Raw genomic sequence first — 18,301 nt, forward strand, 5'->3', positions numbered from 1 at the left:
TAGGGGACTGATGGAGGTGGGGGAGGCGGGTCTCCGGGTTGAGGGGTGGCTGGGTGCGGCCCCGGCGATCCGGAACCGGGACCCGGACCAGAACCCAAACCCTCCGCTGCCTCGCAGAATCCTCTCGCACCCGGAGAGGGGCTTCGGGCCCGGAGTTGGGGACGCGGTGGCCCCCTCCTTCGCGGAGCGGTGACTGCCTGACGCCACGCAGAGATGCGCGGCAGGTCGCGCCGGCTTCCTCTTCCAGCCGACACGGTCCCCGGGGACCCAGACTCGGCTCCCATCCCCACCCGGGACCCCGCGCATCGGCCGGGACGCCGCACCCAGGGGAGCGGGGAGCTGCTGCCCCTTGCCGGGCTGGGCCCCGGGCAGGGCGACCCCTGCGGGCGCACTCGGCGCCCCGCTCCAGCCGTTCGCCAGATGCCGGGGAGGAGGCGGGCGCGCTGCGTTGTGCGGGGACGCACCCAGCCTCGGGCCCGTCTGTTGCTAGGAGGGAAAATACCTCGTTTCTGGCCGTACTTTCTATTTTAAACGCACAGAATAAAAAACGTAGATCTAAAACTAGATTCTTTATCTTCCAGCTGAAGCCAGTCTGTTGACAGTACCATGAAAAAGTTATTGACCCAAGCTCACCAGGAGCTACTTAGGTAGGACTAAAAAGTCAACTTATTCTCTTTTTAAATCTCGAAAGCAGTTCAGAAGTATAGAAGGTAAAGGGTGAGCACCCGCTCCCTTTTCTCTGCCACGCCGACTCTAGTTCCATGAGATAACCATCATTAAGAGTTTGGTGTAAATCATTGCGAACCTTTAAAAAATGCGTTTACGAATACAGGTGTGCATATAAATAATAACATATATTCGTTTTTATAAAGCCGTACTTGATACTGTAATATTGTTCTGCAACTTGCTTTTCTGAACTCAAAACAGCACGGACGAATGGGGAGCGATCGCCAATGATACCACACGGGGCTTCTTTTTAGGGTGATGAAAACGTTCTGTAATTAGCGGTGATGGTTGCACAACTTCGTGAACAGACTGAAAACCGCTGAACTGTGCACTTTAAAAAGGTGAATTTTACGGTATGTGAATAATATCTCAATTTAAAAAAATACGATGACCATAGCTCTTTGTCATAGGTATCCCGTAGAAGCCACAGACGTGAGCCATCTATGTAATTTTAAATGTCCTGGGAGCCACATATAAAAAGGAAAAAGAAATGGGTAAAATTAGTTTCGGTGTATTTAAAATAACAGCGTATCCTGCGGGTCATTTCAACATGCTGTCAATGTAAAAAAAAAAAAAAAAAATGTGATTTTACATTCTTCTCTTTGTGCTAAGTTTCCAAAATCAGGTTTTTAACACTGAACTTAGGACACATCTCCGTGTGGACCACCCACATTTCAAGTGCTCAATGGTCCTATGAGTCAGGTGACTTCCACATGGGAGAGTAGAGGTTTGCATGATTTTCTGGCTTCCTGGTACCCCAGAATCGGGTAAAACTCCTGTTTCCTGGGCTCATACTTGGTGTGGCACCATGCTGAGCTCTGTTCGTGGATTAAGACACTGCATCCTGGCAGTGACGCAGTGGCTAGGACATTGTTATGACGATTTTTCTAGCCCAGAAGACCGAGGCCCTCCAGGAGTAAAAGATGTCTGTGAACGCACTGTAACTTATGAACCGTGTCCCTAGGGAGGGCCATACAGGTGGTCTCCACTTTTTCGCTGGTTGAGGTAACCTGAGGGTCCTTCTTGCTCCCAGCAGCGAGATGTCACTGTGCCCAGTGGCTGAAACTTGGCTTCATTTCATCTCTATTAGGCTTGGCCTTCAAGAGAAACTGCGTGTATTAGCTTTATTTTCTCACTCAGGGCTCTCTTTAACGTAGACACGAGCTGGCTACGCTCATTTGTAAGGGCCGTAATGACGAGCCCAGATCCCTGTAGCTCTGTCGGCAATAAAGCCACTTAGAACTCTTGCTGAAGTTTATTTACCAAAAGAGACAGAAACTGCCAGGGCAGAGTCATTTGCAGCCTCTATTTAAAGCTTAATTCATTAGCAGGTCCCGAGCTGAAGCTGTTTGTAGATGGGCACGTGAGCTGGAAAAGGGCCGTCTGGTTTGGGAACAGGCCTGAGCAGTGGGTCTCTCCGCCACAAGCTCCTCCCCTGGGACCACTTTTGGCTTTTAAATGGAGCAGTAGGGGTCTCAGACCAGCCCGCTCCAGTCCTAGGGGTGTCCTGGGGTTCCTGGTGAAGTGAACCTGCTTCATTCGACACCTTGAACCCCTACTATGCATATGCCGGGCAGTGGGAACACTACAGCAGTGAAACCAAGGGCCCTCGCTCTCATGAGACAAGAAACACAGAACGCACAAAACCTCTAAATTGTGATGGATGCCATGGAGAATGCAGTGTGGGATGGTGTGGTAGCAGGTATCTGTTTGTCTGGGAGGCAAGGGGCGGGCAAGGCCTCTCTGGGGAAGCTGAGACCTGAGTGGTAACCATGGAGGAACATGCGGGGAAGAGGAAGAATAGACTGGATCCAGGAGGGCGAATAGCAGAGGGACCCCGACCCTGTCTGGGTGTGGTCAGGGCGGGCTTCCTCGAGGCAGGGTCATTTTAGGCTGAGTCCCGAAGCATGGAAACAAGTTGGCCGAGAGGGAGGAGGAAAATATTCCAAGCAGAGGGAATAGAGCTGGCAAAGGCCCTGGGTGGGACAAAGCAGGTGTTCTTCAAGGTAGAGCTGCAGGTAGGAGCGGGGGCAGTGGCAGATGTGGCTGGTGAGCAGGGCAGAAGCTGTGCACTGGCTCCCAGGACCTGGGAGCCGCTGAGGGGCCATGTGTCAGGTTGGCTGGCAGGTGAGTGTCTTACTATTTTCAGTGCCCTTGGGGTTTTCCGTCCAACCAGATCTTTTGTGTTTTAATTTTTCTCTTTTTCTGCTTTGAACTTCCCCTTTCGGGAGCAGTTTCAGGGGAGTTTCCGGAAGCTGCTTTAAGATGGCAGGGGGACAGAGAGGTTTGCCTCTTGGGTGCCCTGTTATTTATGAGGGAGGGGAGCCCAGGGCCCTCTCGAATGGCTGAGCACTGATACCCACCCACGGGTGAATTCCTGCGTAGGCTCTTGCAGAATTCCATTTGATTTCCGCGCTGGGACACAGAACAGGCACGGCCCACAGGTGGGGTTCATGGCTTAGATGGTAGGAAATGAAAGAAACCAGGACTTTCTCGCACGCAGGACCTTTGCTTGAGCCAGCAGAGGAGAAAGCATCGGAGTCTTTTCAGCACGTGGGTTAGATGAGAGGCTGCCAACCGGTGGCCACAGGCTGAGTCCAGAGCTCTGATGTGGCTGGCTAAATCCATAGAGGGTTTTTAAAATGGAGAATTTTCATGAAAAAGATCTGAGTTTCTTGTTTAATTAAAATAATGGTCTGCTAAATCCTAGGTCTGTGTTTCCTAGTTTCACCCGCTAAGGTCCCCCCACCCCACTACTGAAGCTGGTATGGTACCATTTACCCTTGTGCTTGAACTTTTGCTTTTCCTGTAGTCATGGTAACAGGAAAGGGACCTCTCTTTCCAAGCCTTGTAGCTGGACTAAAGTCGGAAAACGCAGATCAACCAAAGTTGCCCTTGAGTTTCAAGAAAAATGTAGAAGAGGCTGTTTCTTTGTGGAAGCAAAGAATAGTCTACTGAGTCCAACCTGCAAACACCCTGTGTCCCCCTCCCCCACATATGTCCTATCCATGCGCCCCGCTGGTCCCCTTTGGGCATTCCAGCCTTGGATGTTCCCGTTAGAAGTCTGTGGGTAGAGCTGAGACAGTCTACTCTGTCTCAAGCTGTAGTTCTGGATTAATTTGTTCCTCCGATCTTCACGGCAGACCTGCTGTGTGCCAGTCACTGTGCCGGGCACCAGGGAGAGGCCATTGAGACAGGTGTGGCGCCTGCCCCCGCCGACTGGCTGACTAGTATGACAGTCCAGAGAAGAGCAGACTGATAATCATCAGAGTAACTAGATGGTGGTCAGTGCCCCAGAGGGGACAGCGGAGGGGCTGAGATGGAGATGCTGGAAGGAACCACAGGGCAAAGGTCTGGCAGCGCGCGCATGGCTGGAGTCGGGGGACAGAGATGAGGAGGTGCCCAAGCGGGTGGACCTCAGTAATCACGAGTTAGATGGAGCAGGGCTGGACCAGGGCCCGGGGACATGGGGAAGAGTCTGGATTCCACTCTGGGGCATGGATGGAGGTGATGAGCCGGGGCGAGCTGGGTGTGAGCAGAGAAAGACAAGATGGGGTTCACGGACGTAACGGCTGCGGTGCTGGAATGTGTTGGGGTGGCAGAGGGGCAGCAGGGAGACCGCCGATGTGGCCGGCTGGGTGTTCGTGGACCCAGCGGGCCACACCTTCTGAATCGGAACCCAGGCCAAGGCGGGTGCTTGGTGAGGAGGGCTTTACCTGCCTTGGAAGGGGCCATCCCAGCTCTGAAGAGCCTCATGACGGGATGGCCGTGCCGGGAGGGGAGGATCAGCCCAGAGCCTCGGCTAAAGGTTCCCAGTCTGGCTGACCCTCAGTACCAACCGAGAAGCTTTAAAACAGACAGGTTTCCATGAATCAGAAACCACCCTGGTGCCCGTCGGCATAGTGGTCCTTCTGCACCGTGGCCGGCTGCGGCCCCAGCCCTAGTGGGCTCTGAAGCCATCATTCTCTGCCAGCCCCAGCGCCCGGCACCAAGGGAGCAAGGCGAGACTCACAGAGGTGCATGCGGTGTAAGTAAAAAACTTAAAAAGCTGAAAAGCACCTATGTCATGCATCTGTATGTAGAAGCTTAAGTTGCATCAATCTCTAGAAGTGAGGTGGGGCGGGGATGGGTGGGGTGGGGTGTAGGCAACACTGGGGTCATCTGGGGATCTTAAAAAAAAAAATCCTGATTCCTGGCTCCCACCCCGATATTCTGATTTCACTGGTGTGGGGCCGCGTGGGTGCTGGTGTTCTAACAGCTCTCCAGCAGGGTTTTAAGCCTGGAGTGACCTGGTCTGATGGGTCCTCTAGAAAATCACTGTGGCTGCCGGTAGAGAACTGGATGTGGGGGCACCCGAGACAGAGGCCCAGACCTGGGGATCTGGGCTTGTAATCACCCTCCCAGTGATGGTGATGGGCCACCTGGTGGGGGTCACCCCGGCCTGACCTGCCTGTCAGTGGAAGTGGGACCTGCCCCCCTTCTGTGAATGCCCTGCTTCCAGTGGCAGCCCCAAGAGGGTGGGGACCACCTCCGCCACCATCTGTCCTGCCTGCTGCTGTGTCCACAGCGCCTGGGACTGGGTGACTCTGCAGATCAGTTTAAGAAACATCCTTTACAGACGTGTGGAGCCCCTCTACCCTCCTGGCTCTGGTCAGGCAGGACTGCGTGCTGGGAGGAGGTGGCCTCTGGAGCCACGCAGCTGGGGTTCAGACCTCGGCCCACGCTCGGTGCCCCTCCGTGACTTGTCTCATTTCATTCAGTGGTTGCGGGTGGGATGAGCTAATTCACGGACATGCTTGGCCCGGGGCTGGCCCACAGTGAGCAGCTGGAAGCATTAGCTACGATTATTCACGTATTCGTGCTACAGATGTTTATTGAGCAGGTACTAGGGGCTGGGAGGTGAGAGCGCATGGGGGGCATTTTTGTCTTCAGGGCTCTCAGTCGGAGCAGGTGAGAAGGTGGGGTGACCCCTCCCCCCGCCAGGCTTCCAGGCTCACAGCTGTACTCAGTGTTTGGCAGCGGGTGATATCAGCCCTTCCCTGGTGCTTAAGATCATGAATTTTCTTTTTTTTTTTTTAGGTGAGGCGACCCTTAGTTGACCTCACAGATTGCAAGGATCTTGTCAGCTTACAATCCCTTATTTTTTATTTTTTTAATGTTTTTATGCCTACACCACCTGGTTTTCCTAGGTGGTCTCCCAGCCAAGTACTAACCAGGCCCGACCCTGCTTAGCTTCTAGATCAGACGGGATCGGCCTTGTTCAGGGTGGCATGGCCGTAGACAAGATCACGAATTTTCACTCGCCAGCACAGCCTCCCCTAGGCCTGGAAGGCGGTGTTGTTTCTGACCCGCGTACCTGAGACTAGCCACAGACTCCGGGCTCTCCGCTCACGAAACACAGCTGCCGAACACACGGTCCACATGAGCCACTCAGGCTGTCTCAGGCTGCCTTGGGATCAGAACTTGTTCCTTGGTGCAAGTGTGGCAGAAGTTTGGCCTATATAGGTGCTTTTTAAAGTAGATTGGAGTTGCTTTTGCTTTTTAAATAAGTTTTTGTTGTAAGAAATAAAACATGCATGTGCGTCCCTCAAAATCCCCAGGCCTCAGGGGCCAGAGCGCGGTGAGTGAGCCCCTCATAACCTGGGTCCTCAGCCCCCTGCTGCTCTCTGCAGAGGCCACCACTGTTCAGGTCTGTGTCCCCTTCAGGGGCAGGAATGACAGGAACTTGCCGTCCCCACCGCCGCCTCCCCTTCCGCATGGTGCTTTTCCATCCGCCCTGCTATGTCTTCGAGATCTTTCCGTGTGAGCGCAGGGAGAGCTGTCCGATTAGTTCAGCTGTTAAACGGAATTTCATTGCCTGTCCGGATTATAATTTAGGTAATCATTCCTCTATTGTTGGACATTTAGGTTACGTGGCCTTTTGCTGTCGCAAAGTCTGATGCAGCGAGTGTCTGTACTACATCATTTTGCCTTCGTGCACATATGTCTGCAGGATGAATACCCAGTGGGGGAATGAATTACTGGGTCCAAGGATGTGTGCATTTTAACTTTTGGTCGCTGCTGCCAAGTTAACCATCTTAAGAGGTCAGAGTCAGGGGGAGTGTAGAGTAGAGTGGCCCTTCCCAGACTCTCAAACCTCAAGGTCAGGGCTCTCTCTGGGGCTGGGATGGGAACTCTTGTTTGCCCTGCTTTGGGGACCTGGGAGGAAGGAGTTCCGTGTCCCCCTTTTGCAATGTGAATTATCTAGCGTGCCGGGTCCTTCCCAGTTTGCAATTCCGACCCGAGGCCCTTTGGAGAACCCCCTCATTCGTGGCTCGCTCCAGCTCCCAGGGTCTTTCCACCATTGTTTCAGCTTTTCATCCTTTTTCTGCCTCCCGTCAGTCTGGTAGAAGGGTAAACACCGACATCAGACATCGAAAAGACCTTTACCTTTGCTGTCATCTGACGGGATGGGAACTCCCAGGATGGGAGAAGAGGGGTTGTTCCTAATTAGGTGCCCTGTGTGTGGGCGGGTCCCTCGGCCGTTGGGCCCAGTTCATTTTCACCCCATCATGTACTCATGGCCCAGCCTGGCCGGAGGAAGCCAGGGGCAGGCACAGACCAGAAGCCCGCCCTGGAACTCCACCTGGCAGCAGATGGGTGTCCTCTGGCTGGCACGATGATGTGATTTAAAAAATGCTAAGTAGTTGCCGACTTCTAAAAAGTGAAAATTTCACATAAAAATCCAAATATCCAGGCTCTCTAAAAATGGTGCAACCTAAGGCACAGGTTTTTGGTGTCCCTGTGTGTGTGTGTGTGTGCGTGTGTGTGTGTATAGCACTATTGTAATATAATTTACATGCCACACAATTCACCCCTTTAAAGTGTACCATTTAATGGCTTTTTTGTATATTCACAGAGTTGTGCAACCATCAACCCCAATCCATCCTAGAACATTTTCATTACCCTAAAAAGAAACCCTCTTTCTTCATTTCCCCCTCCCTCACTCCTCCAAACCCCACATTAATTTACTTTCTGTCTCTATAGATTTGCCCGTTTGGGACATTTCATATATGTTTGTGTTTTAAGGGCACTGATAGGCCAGAGGTTCAAGGCCCCGTTCCAGCCTGCAGACAGGTTTGTTTAGCCATCAGAGTGCTTTTTAATTTTTTAGGTTAGTTTTGAACACTTTTGAATTGAGAGAGTTTGTGTAAATATATGGATCACGATTTTTCTCGAACAAAACAGATTTGGCACATTCACACCCGGAACAGTCCACTAGAGCCAAGTCGCAGCCGCCGCCTTTCAGATGGGGCAAGGGGGCTCCTGTTTGCCACAGTCCCTACCGCTCCCTGCTGTCCCCTCGTCCTGGGGCCAAGTGTCAGCTACTATTATCTTGTTGGTGCTGCTGTGTTTCTTAGAGAAAAGTAAAAGGTCTCTTATCAAAAGCGAGAAACTGAAAATAGGCAGTGTGCAGAAAACATGTTCTTAAGTGTGGTCCACTTTCCCACGTTTGTTTTCTGCCTGGTTTCTGTGTCCCTTTGAGTTTGGAGACCCCAGTCAAGTCTCAGTCACACTCATCTCTCTTATGGGTATAGCATCTTGCCGAGAGTAACTGAGAGAGAAATTGCTCAGTTGACCCTCAGCTTTCATCTCGAGACAGAGTCTGAGGATTGTTTTGCCCCAGTGTTCAGTGGGGAAACTGAGGCACAGAGCTGGACAGAGATGTGGGGAGGGCCTCACGGCCATCGTGGTTGCGGTTCTCATGCAGCAGCTCATTTTTCGTTCCTTCTTCTCTCCCTCCTTCCTCTCCTTCCTGCGATGAATATTCACTGGGCATTGTGCTGGTTACCAATTGCCAGGTAACAGACTTCCCCAAACCGCAGTGGCTGGAAGCGCCGTTTCATGGTGCGTTTTATGGTGCGTGATTTTGCAGGCTGGCGGGACAAGTTGCTCCCCTGTTGGCTGGGTGCACTCATGGGGCCCGCACTCAGCTGGAGGTGTGGCCTCACTCTTGTGCTGGGCAGTTGGTGCCGGTGGCTGGGGCATCTCAGTCTCCCTCCATGTGGCCTCCCCAGCAGAGTCCCCTGGACTGCGTCACATGGCCGCTGTCATCCAAGAGGGCGAGTCGGGTTCTGCAAAGTCTTTTCTGGCCCAGACCCAGAAGTCGCAGAGCATCGCTTCTACCATATTCTGCTGGTCAAAGGAAGTCAAGGCCTGGCCAGATACAGGGGCGAGAGGAATGGGTCCCGCTTCTTTGTGGGCAAAAGTGCCAAAGACATCAACACGAAGGTCTGCAGGATAGGAGGGAGCTGGAAACACAAGCACCTACTATGTGCCGGGCATTGTTCTAGGCCTTGGGAATACGTAGGTGAGTAAAAGAGACTGAAACCTCTGCTGCCTTCCAGGAGCTTTCGTTCTGGTGGGGGAAGATGACAGGAAACAAGTATAGTACGTCAGATGGGGGTAAAACTATAGAGAGAAATAAACTGGGGCAGGACAGGGAGTGGTAGGGGCTCTGCAAGGTCAGGGGAGTCCTCACCGCAGAGACATTTGAGCAAAGGAAGCATCGGATAAGCTTTACCAGTAACGGGAACAGCAGGTGCAAAGGCCCTGGGGTGAGGACATGGTTGGTGGGGAGTGAACAGTGGTGATGAGCTTGGAGAGGAGGCAGAGGGTCCAGATGGTGCAGGGCTGGGGAAGCTTCCGTGTGGCTTTACTAAATGAGGTGGAAAACAAGAGAGGATTTTCTAAAAATGAAGATATAATTCAAATAACATGAAATTGATTATTTTAAAGTATATATTTTAGTGGTTTTTACTATATTCAGTATGTCATGCAGACATCACCATGACCTAGTTCTAGAACATTTCCATCACTCAAAGAAGAAAACCCCATAACCATTAGCAGTCACTCCCTGTTCCCTGCTCCTCCCATCCCGTGAGGAGTGACAACCACCAGTCTACTTCCTGTCTCTGTGGATTTGCCTCTTCTGGACGTTCACGGCAAAGGAATCGTGTAAACGTGGCTTTTGTGTCTGGCTTCTTCCACTCGGGACGTTTTCAAGTTTCATCCACGTCGCAAAAGGTATCATCGGGGTGTCGCTCCTTTTTATTGCCAAATAAATGTTTCATTGTATGGGTGGACCACATTTTTGTTTGTGCATTTATCGGTTGAAGGACGTCGACTCGTTTGAACTTTTTGGCTACTGCGAATAATGTACAAGTTTCTGTAAGAACATATGCTTTCCACTCTTTTGGACAGATCGCCGGGTCAGAGGGTAACTCTGCATTTAACCTTTTGAAGAACTGCCAAGCTGGTTTCCACGGCGACTGCACAATTTCGCATCCCCACCAGCACCGCTCGAGGGTTCCAGTTGCTCCATGTCCTTGCCAACACTTGTCACTTTCCATTTTTTGTGCGTGCTTGTAGACATCCTAATGGCTGCACAGAGCTGTAGTGGAAGATTTTGAGCCGAGGAGGGCTTTGGTTTCCTTTGAACAGGATCTTTCAGAGAGTGGATTGAATGGGAGCAAAGGAGGCCGTGGGGGACCAGTGGGTAGGCCACTACACTGGCCCTAACAAGAGAGGACAGTACCTCGTGTCGGGGTGGCGGCCAGGGAGTCAGAGAGAAGTGGTCGGAGATGGGATCCGTTTTGAAGGCGAAACCGAGAGGATTTGTGTACAGATTGGATGGGGCGGGGGCGAGAAAGAGGAGTCGAAGATGCGCTCCGCTCACTGGCCGGAGCGACCGGGCAGTGGCGTGAGCGTTTGTCAAGTCGGAGAAGACCGTGGACGAAGGGTCTCTGTGTGTTTTCTCGTGCCAGCCACTTGGTGGGCAGGGGCCGGCCCCTTTTCGTTTCTTCGCCGTGCCCAGCGGGGACGCTCGGATCGGCACTTTGGGAGAAGGGAGGACGCGGAAGAAGAAAGTGAGAACCACAGTTCATGTGAGTTTTAAGAAATGTCCACCAGTCATGCCCCGAATGTCACTGAAAGTGAGCCATTTGCTTTCTTCCTCTCGGAGTGGGACAGTTTGTGCCCGGGGAGTTACAAAGAACAGCGAGGGTATTCATTTTGCTTTTGATTCATTGTGACTATGGGCTGGTTAAAAAGGTGTGTGGGCTGCAGCCCACAGGACTCTGGTTTCTGAGGCCATTTAAGGGATTATCTGGAGAGAAAATCGTCCCAGGAATGATTCGTGGGCCTGGCGGGGTGGCTAACCCTGAGCTCCTTCCTGTGGCTGGGAATATCTTGAGACTCGTTCCTTTCTTAGCTGACCAGATGGTCAGCAAACACTGTCTTTGCTCTCTCCTGCTTTGGGGCACTGTCCTGGGGACCAGGAGGTTGGGATGGGGTTTGAGGGGAGACCGTAACTGACAGGCAGCAATAAAGGGGACACATTTTCCTTTTCTTTAAAGAGCATCTTGGTGGTTACAAACTTCAGCTCTGGAGTCAGAGTGCTCAGGGTCAAGTATGGCTTCAGTGTTTGTGAGTTCTGTGACCTTGAGCAAGTGACTTAAGCTTTCTGGTCCTTTGCTCCTCAATCCATAAAGGGGGGGGAGGGGATTAGAGTACCTACTGTATAGAGTTCTGAGGATTAAACAAGATAATCCACATATAGTAATTAGCCATTGCTTTTATGATCCAGTGAGAGATTCAGAAAGCAACCACTTATTATGCATCTGCCGTGTGTCAGCAGTCTGTTAAATGATTTGGCTTCATTGATTATGTCTGATTAACCTCCTAACAACCCTGCCTAATGACACTTCCTGTCATAGGGGAAGCAACCAGGATGCAGGCGTTAAGCTTTTGAGTTAAGGTCATATGGCTGGCAAAAGAGAAGACAGGATTTGAACCCACGACTGACCAACTTCCCTTCTGCACGTGCCAGGATAGGTTGAGATGTGCTTCCTACGAGCAGAGAGCTTTGGGGAGGAGGCAGCCCGTCCAGCAGGGCTGGGGTCTGCTTTGTCTACACCTGTTCTCGGGAGGGAGTCTCCAGCGCCCATCTTTGCCACTCTCCCATCTTTCTTGTTTTCTTCTGCATCAGAAGGGACAACCCACCCTCTCCCACCTCAGTGGCCTCTCTGCTCCTTCCTTCTCCCCTACTGCATTGTGATTTTCACCACTGTTTCACCTTTCATGGGGGTGGGGAGAGCTTCCTGTGTGTTTCTCAGTTCTCCCTCCCCTGAGGTCGCCTTCCCCTGGCAAACCTCCCCCGTTCAGGCACGGAAATAGTCCCAGCTGTGAGTTGAAGGTTCCAGAGTTTAAAATTGCAACTGGGTACTATTTATACTCCAGCAGAAAGATGTTTTTTTTTTTGTGTGTAGTCATTTATTTTGTCATGGTAGTGACGGCTTGGGCTGCAAGCAGCAGGCTCTGGGACTGTATAAACATTTCTCTGGGGACAAGTGGGTGGTGAGGGGAGCCTTTAGGTGTGGGGGGCAGGTACCAGGCCTGCCCAGAAATGTCTGGTGTCACCTCCCTGGAGCAGAACGATTTGGCTTGGTAAGCCAGAGAAAATGATTCATGGTCTAGGTGAAGTTTCTTCCTAGACGCCTTATAATTAAAAAAGAGAGAAGAAAAGAAATACAGGTATTTTATAAGCCATGAAAATTGTACATGCTTCAAGGGACAAAAGATTCAAACTCATTTTTACACAAATGATTGAAGCAGGGGTTGTAAACTGGCAGACCTTTTCGTGTTCATGTTTTGCTTGGCCCGTCGAGTGTTAAAAAAAATTTGTTTTTGAATGGGTGCCACTATTTAAAAATTGGGCCATTTCCCATATGATTAAAATTTCTAGCTTCTCTTGAAAAATGGAAGGACCTGGCGCCCCGGTCCTGTTTCGCGGTAGCTGCTGGTGGCTGGCTGCTCTGGGACTGGACGAGCCCTCTCAGGTCACCGCAAGCCCCAGTGGCCTTCTTCCTGCTTGATACTGCCTGGCCCTGGTAGCTTTGGAGTTTTGGACCCTTCAGATAACATAAAACCTTCAAGTATCCCTGGTCAGACCCCATTCCCTGATCCCTGCTCCCCAGAGCCACGTAAGCACGACGAACAGGGGTTTTCCAGAGAAACTGCAGGACGCCCGGTGAAATTTGAATTAAAACGACGAATAATATTTTAATGTAAGTGTGTCTCCTGACTGTTAGCAGGTCGGTACACATCATGGCAGGCCTTCGCCTGTTGACTGTGCCATTTTTCGTTGTTGTCACAAGGCTCGGTGTATAGTCCACAACGTGTGTTTCCTCTCCACAGTGTTTCTCAGGAGCAGGCTTTGAGGCTGTGGACTCAAACCTCCATGAGAATCCTGGCCCCACCACTGGCTGGCCGTATGACCTTGAACGAATCACCTCACCTCTCTGAGCCTCAGTTTCCTCATCGGAACAATGGGAATGATAAAGGCAGCTTTGATAGTTCTCACTGGTGTTTATTTATCTCATCTCTTGAAAGCTGCATAGTGTGGATGGTCCACGGTGGCTTTGACCAGTCCCCTGTCCACAGGCATCAAGATCGCTGCCAGCTTATCGCTTTCAAATGAGGCCACGAGAGGTTTTGAAAAGGGAAAGGAGGTCTAGAGGGAGCTGGGCAGATAATCCTAAGATTTAGTTTGCTTTTTTAAAATGAAGGGCGTTTTTTAAAAAAAAAAAAAAAAAAATGAAGGGCGTCCGTCTCCCTGGAAACCACTTGCTAATCTCCAGGATATTGTCTCTTTCCAGGCGAAGGAGGTGGAGGAGACCATTGAGGGGCTGCTCCTCCGGCTAGAAGAGTTTTGCAGCTTGACTGACATGGTGAGTGTCTGCCTGGGAGCTGTGGATTTACACCCAGGCCAGCCTCCAGGCCCTTCCTGGAGTTTCCTGGGGGAGCCATGTTGTTGGTGGTGATTTAGCATCCAGAAGGAGTGGGGAAGCGGCCAGCGTGCGAGCAAAGCCATGCTCCCCCACACCCTCGCTCACACTCTCCACACCAGGGCTTCCTGAGGTGGCCATCTTGATTACCGTCCTTCCCCCTCGAGGTGGTTTTCATTCCACAGAGGAGCCAGGCGTGGGCCACCAGGTGGCACTCTCGGGCACCGATGCGGGGAGCCGGTCGGCGGGGATGCTAGGACTATATTTAACTTTCGCTAGCTCTGCGCAGTTAGCCAGGCAAATGTGGAGACAGCCAGGAGATGGCTTCAGGCCTGCGAGGCTTTGCTCAGGCCACAGCCCATTGGACATTGGCGTTGGGCATTGGGTTCCTTACTGAGCCCTTTTTCTCTCTCTGCGTTTGCCCCTTACCCTGTTTGTTTACATGTTTGTTTGTTTGGGGTTTTTTGGAGGGGGATCAAAGCCCCTTGGCTGGGTGGGGATGTACATGGAAGATGGTGCTTTAGGCCCCGAAGATAAGATCTTCACTCCAAAATCTCCTCTAGACGCTCATGTCCCCAGGATTGCTGCCAGCCAGGTGTGAGGCCCCAAGGAGCAATGGTAGAATTTTCTGGAAGTTCCCAAGCTTATTAAAGGGAACTTCCCAGCAATCAGGGTTGGAGGCTTCTGTCTGGAAGGTCAGAGGGTAGAGCTCCACGTCGTGGAGTCGGGGAAGTCCGGCCGGGCCCAGTGGTATAGATTTGTGTACCCGAAGAGCAGGTCCGGGGCATTCGTGAGAGCCCACGGGAGTAACAGTGACAGCCCCAGATGCTTACTGAACATCTACTTTGTGCCAGGCGCCACACAAAGCCTGTTTCCCGTATCATCTCCTTTCTCCTCGAAGCAACCCAATGGGACGGGGACCACGTCCTCCCCGTTCATTCAACAGACCCACCTTGTGTCAGCCTCGGGGACATAGCAGTGAATAATTTAGAAGTGTTCCCACGAGGACCTGTGTGTATTTTTCTCTCGAGAGCCGATGTTTTAGTTCAGACGGGGGTCCAGGGGGGAGCTGGGTAATAGGACAGACTTTGATGATCCATATAGTCTTTCTCCAAACATTGGGCCCCTCCTCTGATTGGGTCCTGTGGTTTCCCCTGTCACGATGGTGCGTTCAGGTGCAAAGAGAGGCTGCCGAGGTCTTGAAAAAGGAAGGAGAGTCTTGAAGGAACCGGGCACATAATCCTAAGACTTAGTTTGCTTTAAAAAAAAAAAAAAGCAGAGGCGTTAAATTCTGCCTGGGAAATTGGGAAGGCTTTGCAGAACAGGTGGTGATTAATTTGGGGGTTGAAGCAGGAATAGAAAGAATTCAACTGCTGGGGAGGGTGGGCATTCAGGCAGAGGGACTGGCCTGAGGGTATAGTGTACTGGACACAGTGTGGACCGTGAGGACCCACAGGCAGAGGGCGGATTTGGAAGATGGTGTGGACGGGTGATCCGAGGGCATTTTTGTTGACACATCCCAGCCCATCCTCGAAGAGCCGCCAGCCACCCAGGAGGAGAGCTGAGGATGGGCGTCAGCTCGGATGGGCAGTGGGGGCCCAGGCCACCCTTGCCTTGAGGACCGCCAAGCCTTCCTGTGTTGCGAAGTCGGTGTGTGTGTATTGCCAGGCGGCCCAGGACTGTGTGCAGCAACGAGAAGGCCCCCTCTGAGCTCAAAGCCTGGAGATGCAGTTATGCAAAGATTTTAACACTGAGGTCAAACACAGGTGAGCCATAGGTCCCATCCGGGGGGAAAAAAGAAATTAGCTGCTGACATTTGTACAACATCACACACAAAAATCTGGGTTTCTGGCTTGTCTTAGAAAAACAAAGACGTGCGTCCACCTGCCTTTGGGTGCTTGTTCCCACCTGGCCAGTATCAGTCAGAGCTGCATAATGGCCGTCCTCTGTGGACAGCACATGTGCTCTCCTGCCTGTCGCTGTCCCAACTGCTTCCTGTGGGGGCCTCCCTGACCCTACAGCCAGCCACATCCATCATGTGCTTGCGTGTTTCATGGTAGAGTGTGTTTCTCTGTACTTTGGGCCCTACTGAAAGCAAGCAAATGAGACCGGACCAAGAGGGCCCCGTTTCAAGAAATGGAAGAGAACGCACTTCCTGTGGCAGTGAAGACCGTTTCAGTGTGTTTATGTGCAAACGAGCGTGTCTACATTGGTAGACTGCGCCTAGCACGCTGCTCTTGTGGCCCTGGAGGCATTTGGGATTTGCAGCCCCTGCATCGATGCTCAATGCTGACACCCCAACAGCTGATGCTTAGCTTACCTGCTGTATCCGAGTCCAGGTGTTGCGGGCTCCTTGGCACAGAGAAGTGTCCAGCTACCAGCCCTAGCTAGGGGTCTCCTTTTCTTTTTTAATCCAATCTTGGGATGATCCTGGGGACAGGTGATACCACGCCATGGACCACTGTCCTCGGGTCCCTGTCTTGGCCACAGGCCAGTTACAGTTACTGATCAAGTTGCAGGTCCGAGAGAAGCCAGGCTCTCTGGTGCACAGTCCTGAGAGAAGCCACTTCGTTTCTGATAAAATGAGGCTATTAGAAACGAGAGTCCAGCTTCCGTCTAATGCGTTAGCTCCCCTGCTGGCTTGTCCTCGATCACTCTCTGTAACTGGGGTTCGATACCCTGTGCCCGTAACCTGGCTTGACCTTCGATATAACGCCAGCTGCTGCCACTTCAAGGTCTGACCCTTCCTACTGTGGGGCCTTGGGCACGGCATTGCGCTTCTCTGTGTCTTTATTTTCTCCTCCGTAGAAATGGAGATAATGGTTCTGATTATCGATTGCATTGAACTCCTCCAGAACTTGGTTGTGTAAAATAACCCATTTATGATGTGGGCCAGGGCAGGGCACAGAGGAGGTGGCTCATCTGAGCCCTGTGGTACCTGTTGGGCTGGGGATGTCTAAGACGGCTCCTTCTCTCACTTGCCAGATGTCTTGGCTGGGAGGGCTGGCCGGGGACTGGTTGGCATGCCTCTCCTCCTGCAGCCTCTCCATATGGCTAGCTCGGCCGCCTCATAGCATGGCGATTCGGCCCCCAGAGCAAGCATTCCAATAGACAGAAGAGGAGGATGCCATGTCTCTGGAGGCTTGTGTATGGAAATCGACACAGCGTCACTTCTGTCATATTTTGCCAGTCAAAGCAGTCCCATAGCCTACCCAGATCCAAGGGGAGAGTACATGGCCCCTCCCTCTTCACGGAAGGAGTGTAAAGAACTCGGGTCCATCTTTAACCTACTGCCAATGGTATCCATCTCCAAAGAGTTATCGGGAGGAATAGATGAGGCAGGGATGTGGCCAAAATGAAAAGCACAGACGATATAGCAAGTGTAGACGAGGCCGTGGAGCACCTGGACCTCTCATTCACTCGCCGGTGGAAATGCAAAAAGGCACAGGCACTTTGGGAAACAGTTTGGTGGTTTCTTATAAAGTCAAACGTATCCTTACCCTACATCCCGTCAATTCTAATCCAAAACCATTACCCAAGGGAAATGAAAATAAGTGTCCACAAAGACTTGTGCACAGGTGTTCAGAGCAGCTCTGTTTGTGATGCCCCAAACCGGAAACAACCCACGTGTTTATCGACAGTAGAAATGGGTGAATACATTGTTTATTCCTGCACGACAATGGAAAAGAGTGGACTCCCGTGCACATCATGATAACTGTCACAGACGGGACGCTGAGTGAAGGAATCCGGATGCAAGAACACATTCTGTGTGATTCCTTTAATATGAAGTGTGAAAATAGGCAACTAGTCTGTGGTGATGGCCATTGGAGAGCGCTTAGCTTTGGGGAGTGCTGTGCCTGGGGCGAGGCATGAGGGAGTCTGCGGGGTGCTGGGGTGTTCCATACATTGGCCTGGGCGGTGGTTACACAGCTGTAAACATACGTATGAATTCACCAAACTGTCCAGTTAAGGCTTGGGCACTTTACAGTATGTCATTTACACTCAGGTTAATAACAATTGCTCAGTACCGCATCTGCTCCATACTATGACCATACAAGTCTATGGCAAAACAATTGCTCAGTACCGCATCTGCTCCATACTGTGACCATATAAGATGGCTACCGAGATTATCTCCGTCATTATCAAAATGCCCGAGGGTAGTGACACGGACGAGGTTATCCACAGACAGGGACGAGGTTATCCACAGACAGGGACGAGGTTATCCACAGACACCGATTTGTAAGGCCTTCCCGCTCAGTGCCCTCTGGGGTTTGGGCAGCTCGTCCCAGCCCTCTGAAACCCCCATGGCCTGGGGCCCACCTTCTGCCAGGGAGCAGACTCTTACTTTGCTCACATAAATGGAGAAAATTTCTTGTTGGCCTCAGCCCAGCAGTTGCATTTGGCATTGGTGTGTGTTCTTGGGTCAAGTGCATTTGGCTTTCCTTCCTGGAGGCCCTGAATCATCTTCCACAGCCGTCTTTGCTCTGCGATAACCCCCACATCCGCTGCCCAGACTTCTGGGCTCCAGAGGCCAGCTTGGGGAGAGGGGAGGACAGGCGGAGGAAGGGTCTGCCAGGCCTCCAGACCAATAAACCTGGCTGGGTGGTTCGTCCTGGCAGAGGCTCAGAAAGCATTGATCCCTTACGGACATCTCTTTGCTCTTCTTGGTAACATACAAAGCGCGTGTTCTCAGATGCCTGTGATGGGATGATGTGTAGCAGGTTGGGTGTGAGGAGAGAAACGTGTTG

The 18,301-nt window shown here is 51.8% G+C and overlaps 1 protein-coding gene and 1 pseudogene across 4 annotated transcripts in view; one reads left to right on the forward strand and one right to left on the reverse strand.

Annotated features, from left to right (window-relative positions):
- Positions 1 to 5,890: 5,890 nt before the first annotated feature.
- LOC112471252 lies at positions 5,891 to 6,008 on the reverse strand (annotated as a pseudogene).
- Positions 6,009 to 7,724: 1,716 nt separating this feature from the next.
- Positions 7,725 to 18,301, forward strand: part of BCAS4 (breast carcinoma amplified sequence 4) — a 42,298-nt gene continuing 31,721 nt past the window's right edge. The window contains exons 1-5 of one of the 4 annotated variants that reach the window (XM_025039896.1): positions 7,740 to 9,076; positions 9,548 to 9,792; positions 9,970 to 10,264; positions 10,533 to 10,652; positions 13,425 to 13,496. In XM_025039896.1, coding sequence (XP_024895664.1) covers positions 10,232 to 10,264; positions 10,533 to 10,652; positions 13,425 to 13,496 — 225 coding nt within the window. In that variant the 5' untranslated portion in view covers positions 7,740 to 9,076; positions 9,548 to 9,792; positions 9,970 to 10,231. Of the gene's footprint in view, positions 9,077 to 9,547; positions 10,265 to 10,532; positions 10,653 to 13,424; positions 13,497 to 18,301 lie in introns of all 4 variants that reach the window. The other 3 variants (XM_025039897.1, XM_025039898.1, XM_025039899.1) reach the window with 3 other exon arrangements.

The sequence above is a fragment of the Pteropus alecto genome, unplaced genomic scaffold (genome assembly GCF_000325575.1).
Source record: "Pteropus alecto unplaced genomic scaffold, ASM32557v1 scaffold45, whole genome shotgun sequence".
NCBI classification, from domain to species: Eukaryota; Metazoa; Chordata; class Mammalia; order Chiroptera; family Pteropodidae; genus Pteropus; species Pteropus alecto.